The sequence below is a fragment of the Falco cherrug genome, chromosome 3 (assembly GCF_023634085.1).
Source record: "Falco cherrug isolate bFalChe1 chromosome 3, bFalChe1.pri, whole genome shotgun sequence".
NCBI classification, from domain to species: domain Eukaryota; kingdom Metazoa; phylum Chordata; class Aves; order Falconiformes; family Falconidae; genus Falco; species Falco cherrug.
In genome coordinates, this window is record NC_073699.1 from 64833062 (window position 1) to 64842847 (window position 9786).

Sequence of the window (9786 nt, forward strand, 5' to 3'; positions counted from 1 at the left end):
AATGCCATTTCAATGTGAGTGGCAGTTGTAAAGCAGAAGAGGCATACGATTTGAATAAATGTCATGGATACACGTGTTCTGGCACTAGTATATTGACTTGTCAACAAGCTCTTACATTCTTCAGTTTAGTACTTTGATATTTGTTCTTGCCCCATACATCTCTTGATCTAATAAATAGCCATTTGTCTTGACCAAGATCAGATTGTATCACTGGGATTTCTTAGTGATTTTTACTTAAGCAACCAGTCAGTTTTAGATAAGTTTTCACTGATACTGAGAATGTTAGTACATGGTACTAATTCTTTATAATTGGCTATAACATGGGGTAGACTATTCTTTCACACTAAAATAATCCTTAAATTTAAAACATTTTACCAAAATCTTTTTCCCTTCTCATATTGACTGATGGAGATTAAATTCTAAATTTTATTCCACAAGAAAATTCCAGTACTTTCTTAATTACTCAAAACAATTTTATAATTATAAAAAAAACCAAACAAACCCACAGACCTCAAAATAGTGCTGCAATTTATTCCCTAAAAAACATATGAAAAACTACTTTATATTCATTTTAGACTGTACGTAATTTTAGAGAAGGAAATAGAAATTTTTAAACTCTTCTGAAAATTACATGGTAATTTTGTTCAAGGTAATTGGTTTTCCAGTTAGCATCTTCCAGACACAATAATTGCTTTTGTAACAAGTCTTTAGCACAAAATGTGTACATAAAATCACACACAAAAAGAATGTTCACCTGTAGATAACCCAATTGTATTTGAGGGTTTAAGGATCTTTGTATTGAAACAACAGAAAGCTAGGTTGACAAAGTGCTTTTTCATTATTTTATCTTCCATACTTCTGAATATAAACTATTAATACCACTCACTTTCTTAGAAACACTAAAGAAAGCCTCCTATTAGTGTGGTACTAGAGTTTACAAGTTAATTATACATTGAATAAACTTCAAAATTCAGATTTAAATTATTATTTTTTCAGTTGAAAGATGAGGAATTTGTTATCAGATACCACAATACCTATGAGAACCCAATTAAAACAGCACACATAATTGTATGATTTTTAAACAAGAAGAAAGAGTCCTATTCATAAGGATTTTGTTCTCTAAATAGGTAAAATATATACAGAATGTGATTATGCAGTATACATATGTTCGTTTTGGTCAAGTGATAAATTTATAACTGTTTTAATGTGGGGGTATCTAAATAAAGTCTTTTAAAAGGTGGTTGAGTATGCAATGCAGAAGCTGTTTTCTGAAAGCTACAGAGCCTATTAGGGTCACGCAGTATGGGCATTTAAAGGTTGCAGTCACTTTGCAAATATCAGTCCAAACTGATTAAACAACAGTTATATATAAGGCTTTTTAACTGGGAACTAAATGCAGGTTGCCTGAGGCTTGGACTCGGTAATCCCCAAATCTCATCTGACTGTACTGGCAACTACAAGGTATAACTTGGTAACAAGGTGTAATAGGTTATTAGTGTGCTGCTTAGATGGCTGAGGATCTCCAGTCTTCAGCTTTATGAATTATGACACACCTAAGGTATAAACCAATGTGTGAATTTGCTTGCAGCTGATGTGGCTTGTTGCTATAGTAAATGCCAGGCTTAAGGGTGTAGCATATACATGGCACGATAATGCTTGTGATTTAGCTCTGTCCCTTACTGTCTAGCTCTGCATGTAGGCTCCTTCAGGTTGTCTCAGGGCTTTTATAGCTTCCTTACAATTGTGTTGCAGTTGCCTTGAGTACAAAATGAAAGATTAATACTACAAGAGAGAAATATGCTCAGGTGAACTGAGCCTGACTTTTTACCAGACCATACCAAAATAGAAATATCATAATAATTCCATAAAGCACACTGCTAAATGGCAAAGCAAAAATCTGCTCTTGTATTCAAAGGTGTTTTTTTAAAGACTGTTTTAGGTGAGCTGAAACTATTGATATTACCATTACATCTATACTGACACAAGGATAAAACTATGTATTACCACAGCTAATATAAATACAAACGACATCTTCTCTTGGCTAGTGTACCTGTTAAACAAAGCCAACATTTCTAACAATTCAGGTAAATTACAACAAAAAGGTTAGTTTAGATCTATTTTTATTAGTTCTGGTTATTTAGTCTTTATAATTAGTTACTTCCAATATAAATTGGTTTATTTATTTGTTAAATCACATATGAAATTATTATTGCCATTTAATCTCTTTAGCATGAATTCAGTCCATTTAATCTCTTTAGCATGAATTCAGTGTACCACTATGGAGCCAAACTAGTGTCCTCGATGTGCAATATATATGTCTCTAAAGCTTTTCCATTGTATTACTTCTTCTCTAAAAAGCATAAAATTAGGTTTTCTAGATGTTCAACCAGTCACTGATTTCTGACATAATGTTTGATTTTGTGATAAATGTAGGGAAAAAACCTGCCATCAGTGAATGAGAGGTGGAAAAGCTTTAAAATCTTGATTTAGGTATGAGTGAAATTGTTTTGGGGCTTGTATTCATCTCTGCAGTTCCTGCAATGCAGCTAAAGGTTTGTTATTTAGAGGTTATTTTTTTTTTTGTTCATGGCTGTTGGAAAAGCTAGAAATTAATAATCTCATAAAGCCAGCTAAATGCTAAAATATTTAACCTTTAGAAAGACTCCATATTTTTCTTGGCTTCAAGCAAGTGTGAGATGTACAAGGAACACTGTATAAAACATTCATTCTATCTTGGTTTTTATTGTACCTTTAGGCGGACCTGCCTACTAAGATTCATATTTTTCACTTATTACCAGGTACTTAATTTTCAAAATTACGTATGTTAAGAGGGACAGTGATATGAAAATGCATTTGCACTTGAGTAAAGGAAATTATTAGTGGCTAGCTTACAGTACACTAAAAATTGTGGCAGTAAATTTAAAAAAAAAATAATTGAAAAGTTATGTCAATAGCAATCTTGGCTTCAATGTATATTTGTACTGTCAGCAAGATAATTTGTCTTTCACTTGAAAATATCTTTTATAAGTGAAAACATTGAGTGCAATTGTCTCTATGATGACAATTTTATGTTCTCTGGTGTACAATTTACTGCTCAATTTGTATTATAAAAATATCAGAATGTTTTGAAATTTCTCAGAAGCCACTTTAAAGGTCAAAATCTTGTATTGTCAAACTGCTTGTGTAAATGTTGTTCACAGTAAAATGCCCCATACTAGTGGCTTCTGAATTCAATACATAAAGCATGTATCAGGGAGACACCAGGGACAAAAAAGTGAGAGAGTGATGCTGATGCTGCAGTAATATAGAGTCACAAGGCATCTGTTAGTAGATGGATCATTAGATGTGTGCCTGGTTGCTACTGAAAAAAAGTGGAAAAAATATTGACTGATATATTTGTCAAAATGTTTAAAAAATTTTTGAAGTTGTTCCAGTTTTATTTTTAGACATGCATGGCTCCAAAGAAAAAATGGCAGAAAGTCCACCTTTAAAGTAATTTTCTGCTTTAGCCAATTTCAAATAGTACCATAATGTCTGTAGATGAATGATACAGTTTTCTGCATGTACAGTCTCTGAATGACTGGATTGTTCTGAACAAGAGATCCCAATATTAAATCATGCATCATGATGACTAGATTGATACTGCTTTTAAAAATTCCTCCATGAAAAGAAGGGTTTTCAAGAATGGTAGTTCTGCCTCATACAATTTATGGAGGCCACTTCTGAGATGATGTAAGGAAGCTCAAGCTTAATTTTATCTGTATCAGCTTTTGCTTTTCCAGATGTTTCTATATTTAGTTGGCATATCAAAGTACTGTAAGTAAAGATTGTAAACCTTAGACATATTCATTCACATAATCACATATTCTTATGATTAAAAATAAACATAAAATCAGAAGAGATTAAGGTGGAATGACACTTTTCAACCTACTGTTATTTTTAGTCATAGCAATGCCTGCTATTTTCTAGGAGTATCATTAACTCAGCAAATGTTATCCAGATGCTACAATATAGTATTAATCATTTTCTAGGAGGATGATTCACGCTCCATCATGTCCCACAGATGGATGCAATGTTCATATTACTGGTTCCATATTTTGTTTGTCAGCAATGATGTTTCTCTACCAAAAGTGTATTTGAACAAGAGAAGGCTTAAGTTAGTTTCTCCCAGTTCCTTTGCCTGTCACTGCAGTTTAGTATTAGCTTTCAAGCTGAAAGAAACTTTAAAGATCAAAATTTTAAAAATAATTACATTTCTAGCACTGGGTGATCCAATAAACTCTAGCCCTAGCAGTTCTCATTAGATATAATTCATAAACTTTAAATACAGTACTTTACACTTTATAGGAAAGTGAGGTCTTATAGAGAGGTACTTTTAATCCATGAACTAAGACAGGCTTATTTTACACATTGCTTAACAATTCAGTGTTCTACAATCTATGATGTTTTAAATTTTTTTTCTTTTTCAGCAGAGATTGGCCATATACTTTAATTCAGTCACTTCCCAAACCATGGTTGTTAAATTCTATTCAGTTACTTTATGAATGTGCTTTTATCACTTGGGCAATTAAGAGTTCAGGAAAAGGTCTTTTTCTTTATTTCATGGCTATGAGATTGTCATAGTCACACTGAACCAATCCTAAAATTTATGTTTAGTGGACAGCATAGGATATAGAACTAGAGATGAAGATGTTAATCCAGAATGGTTTTGGAAATAGATTCTTTAATGTCTAACAAGCATATGATTTAAAAGCTGTTTCAGAACCTGCTAGGTTTCAAATCTAAGTGTTTAAATTGCCTGCTGTTTCCTTGGGTCTTTGCCATATAAATTAATGAGTATTTCCACCACTAGGAAAAATATGAGGAAACTTTAGCATTGCTAAAACTCCAGTCTTTCTGTGTTCTAGTTCTTGTCTTGCTGATTGTCACCATGAGGCGAAGGAAAAAAGAGCCCCTCATTTTTGATGAAGAGAGAGATATCAGAGAGAACATTGTCAGGTATGATGATGAGGGGGGTGGAGAAGAAGACACTGAGGCTTTTGACATGGCTGCCTTGAGAAACCTCAACATCATCCGAGACACCAAGACCAGAAGGGATGTAACACCTGAGATTCAGTTCTTGAGCAGACCAACTTTTAAAAGCATCCCAGATAATGTCATTTTTAGGGAATTTATCTGGGAAAGACTAAAAGAAGCTGATGTGGACCCCTGCGCACCACCCTATGACTCCCTGCAGACATATGCATTTGAGGGGAATGGCTCAGTGGCAGAGTCACTCAGTTCTTTAGATTCGATCAGCTCAAACTCTGATCAGAACTACGATTACCTCAGTGATTGGGGTCCTCGTTTTAAAAGGCTTGCGGATATGTATGGGACTGGACCAGACTGCTTATACTCATAGCCTTGGAACCTTTCTCGAAAATGCACTGAAGAATACTAAAACAGAAAACTCAACCTTACAGACTGAAGAAAGTTGTAAATATTTCTCCATTTTTAACCTTTTAGGTTTTTTTGCCTTGGTGGAGCATATCGTCATTAGACATGTCCTAGGGACTGCACTGACCACACAGAATATGAGCATTAGGTGGCATTTTTGATAAAAGAAAATGCTCAGCCAGATTCAAATAGATAGCAACTCTCAAATACCTGCAGAGGCAACTCAACTTTCAAGAGTATGTTATGCACTGTGACCTCAATGAGCCAATGATACTCTGTAGATGCCTTTGCAGTATTGCTATACCTAGAACAGAGTCTCTGGTATGAGAGAAGTGTAAGAAGAAACAAATTTACAAATAAAATATAGCATTCAATACAACATTACAATATATAGTATTTACAGATGAAAGAGCCTTTTAACAAATTTTCTTTACTGTGTTGCATGCAGCTTGCTAAGCCAAAAGCAGGGCAGATATGAAAACAGACAGAAGCCCAGCAGATCATTTTTTTGCTTCTCCCTGTTTGTTCTCAGAGCTTTTTAATTAGAAGCCTCTGTAATTTTCTGGGTAGGTTTATGAAAGAAATTGCTGTTTGTACTAAAAACTTCCACAATGTTTGTCATCAACTTAACAAAGTAGTTTGCAAACCACATGAAATAAGAAATATGGAGGGGTACTCTTGTGGTTGAAAAGTTTTGTGATGCCCATGTAGGTATAGAAAAGATGTTGCTATCTATTTGCTATTTTTTATTATCTCTTCTGATTTGTACAGGAGAATTTATCCTTTTTTATTATTTGACATAAAGTGTTATATTTATTTTGGAGCTCCAATCTCCACTAAATTCAGATCCATTTTACTGCCTCATGGTATTAGTCTTGTCAGAACATGCTGATTTTTCTCCAGTCTCAGATAAACGTAGGAAATGAAGCATGGAAATGGAGAAATTACAGTAAAGCAATCTCACCTGCCATTCATCTCAAAAAGGAGAGCAGCTCCAAGGACATGCAGTTGCTCTTCTGAGCCATTACAGAGTCTGAGACATTTAAAGAAAATATTTGTACATTGAATTTTTGGAAAGAAGACTACAGAGGTAGCTGGGAGTGTCTTTAATGCAAGATTTAATTTTCAAGGTTAAACATGCTATATGCTTCAAAGACTGTAAACACCTTATTTTTCCTCCTTCCCCTTGTCTTTTGCTGCTGGTGAATCACAGTAAAAGACTCTTTTTCAATTTCTTTCTTATGTTAAGCAATGTAATGCTGTTAACTCCAGAAATCATCTTTAGATACTGCTGCACATAAATATTTTTCCCCAAAGGTGTTAACTCACTACACATAATTTCTATACTGGTTCAGGAGTGCCAAAACAGAAGGACAACTGCTGTTGGTTAAAATACTGTGTGATTTTGAAGTAGGATTTCTTAGAATAAGACAACTTTTTTATGATTCTGACAATATTTATACTTCATCTTTCATGATTTATTACTAAATAATACAACATATATTCAAGTTAAATAGTGTTTTAAGTATTATTTCAGTTTGTTTTGTTTCAGATAATCTGTAGATGAGTTCCTAAGTTAGATTCTGCTCCTACAAGCTTTTTTTTCCTTGTACCTAATTTGAAATGACTTGACTTGCCTGCAATTATTGAGCAGCATACAGACTTGTTTGCAGGACTGTGTTTGTGAATAGAAGGTACGCCATAAAGGATGATGCTCACTCTAAAAGTGCTTCTTTCTGAAAGAAGGATCCTTGTACTAAAATCCTAATGTATGGGTGACACCAGGCTGGGAGGTGGGAAATTATCTTTAAGGCTTTGTAACCTTTGCAGCCCAGCATTATGAATTAATTATGTGAAAGTGGCCTTCAGCTCCATCAGAGAAAACAAAATAATATTATTCATCTGCAACAGATTTGAGTTACAATTTAGTAGACAATCATTGTTTCATTCAGTAGATTTGCTTCTAGTTGTATTAAATATATATATATATAGGTATATATATATATCTGACAGATTTTTGTAATAGAACTGGAAGATATTGCCCATGACTTTTAGTCATACATGTAAGATTTTCAATAAAAAAATTAAAAAAAAAAAAAAAAAGAAAATGAACCATGTGTATGCAGTTTCATGAGATTGAGATATGCTGTAGGAGTTAAGCAGGTATTAAATCAGCAAGGTGCTGAGAGAACAGCTTTTTATTAATCTCTTGTTTGCGGGAAGATAATTTATGCATCTGGATTAAGATGTCAAAAATACTGATTTTAGCACATAACATTTAAAGGAGATTTAAATGTGGTTTAGAGTAAACAACACAATTCCCTTGTTTTTTCACCTTCTATATCTGTAAAAAACCAAAAAGTTCCCCTGTTATGAAACTATGTTAGGGTTTGGGGGTTTTTTTGGTGTGTTTTCTATGGAAATAAATATGTTTTACTCTAATGCCATAAAAAAATCTTGCATATATATGTTTTGTGTTGCCCAGTTCTAAAATAATAGATTAAATTTGTTGTTACATTATATATGCTTACCTACTGATTATATTATTGCAGTAAGAATGAAAGGTGGAAATCCCTTGTGTTTGATGACATGTTACTATAGTATATACATATGGTATTCATAAGATATGTACTAGCATAATATACATAGTATATAATGCTTTCCATAAGTCACCATGATTGTAGGCTTTCACAACTTGTAATCTGATTCATAGTCTTTCTTTGAGTTATTTATATCTTAGTTAATTATATTGCATTATCTGATGTCATAAAGTATATTCTACTGACTAAAAACAGTGTAAAATATAAGAGATATACTCTCTGTCCTGGAAAGTTTGTGAAATTATTTGAGCAAATGAATTAGAAAGGCCTTTTAAAAAGACTTCCCATTTTATTTTTTTATTTAACTGTCTGAAGAGCTCAAGTATCTAACTAAAGATCACAATTACTCTTTAAATAGTATGTCAAACATTGCAACTACTCCCATCTTATAATGAAATATCAACACCTCTTTCCTTCCATGATATGGCAACTGAACAGGCTTATTTTAAATTGAGATCCCCCCGCCTTCCCCCTGCACTGTAAGGCAATATAGGATCAAACAAGATGAGGCTTCAGAGTTTTAGCCCCTTTAGTAATCTATATATTTTGAATATATATATTTATATATGTATAAAATACATATATATTGAAAAATGTATGTTTTTAAGAATGTTGCTAAAAAATAAATATAAAGTTTACCCATTTGAAGAAGATTTATGGCAAGATTCCTTACTCTGCCTTGACCAGTGCAAAGTCTACTGAACTCAGCAGAGTTAAACTGTGGACATGCTGACTTATATTTTTTATTCAAAGGAATAGACTTAATGTACTTACTCTACTAAATGATATACTCACTAAGAGGTAGCACAGGCCTGCCTAAGCCTACTAGTTCTGATGGCTGGGTTAATTCAATCACTGCAGAACTCATTACATTTGAGGATACCAACCAAAACCTCTCCTGTTCCATAAGAATTAAGGGTGTGTGTGCTTCCTTTTTATTTGTTGTTTTCATTGCTGTTTTGAAAAGGGAGGCAGATTCATAGGGATTTTCCTTTACCCTACTTACTCTTCAGGTGCTGGAATGCATCAACAGCAAAATATTTCCTGTCTTATTTTCTTTTTAGAGATTTTGGATGAAAGCATGTTATGAAATATAAAATGGCAGCATCTTATTTTTATGGACAAGTACTCTTGTATGATATAAAGAAAAGTAATAGTTTGTCCTTCTGAAAATGAAATAAATATACCATAAAGCTTAAAATTACATTGACTTTTAAGATCATTAAATAGTTGAAAGGCTAACACAATTACTTATACCAAATCTATTATTAAATTCTTGGTTGCAGCCTGTCATGTGGCTGCTTGTATTTTTCTATATGTAGAAATTTTCTCTACTTTAGAATCTATGTATACCAATACTTATCTGAGACAACATTGTATTTAACTCATTAGTGATATTTAGATGGGGTCAAGTATATTTTTATTGGTCTGTGACACTAAGAGTGAGTTGCAAAAGATAGAAATTTCTTTTTATTTATTTGACAGAAAAAGGAATGTCTACAAGATAATCAGAGGTCTACAAGTTGCAGTCTTAACTATGGCATCACTATGTTTCCTAGATATATATCTACTTTTCCAGATATATCCTAACATATATTCAAACCCCAGCACTGTTTCTCCCACACCAAGAATTCTTTCTCTGCTCAGTATCAATGTAGTTAAAAATGTGTTATATTGTTTACTGAAAAGTTTTTCAGGGATATGTACCTATACTTAGGTTCTTTGAACTAGGAGAATCACAGCACACAAC

At 33.1% G+C, this 9786-nt stretch overlaps 1 protein-coding gene across 2 annotated transcripts in view; it reads left to right on the forward strand.

Annotated features, from left to right (window-relative positions):
* The window catches only part of LOC102053907 (cadherin-7), an 83683-nt gene extending 75131 nt beyond the window's left edge, over nucleotides 1-8552 (forward strand). The window contains exon 12 of one of the 2 annotated variants that reach the window (XM_005431994.3): nucleotides 4908-8552. In XM_005431994.3, the coding sequence (XP_005432051.1) occupies nucleotides 4908-5401 (494 nt within the window). In that variant the 3' untranslated portion in view covers nucleotides 5402-8552. The remainder of the gene's footprint in view (nucleotides 1-4907) is intronic. The other variant, XM_027798391.2, reaches the window with a different exon arrangement.
* Nucleotides 8553-9786: the final 1234 nt, after the last annotated feature.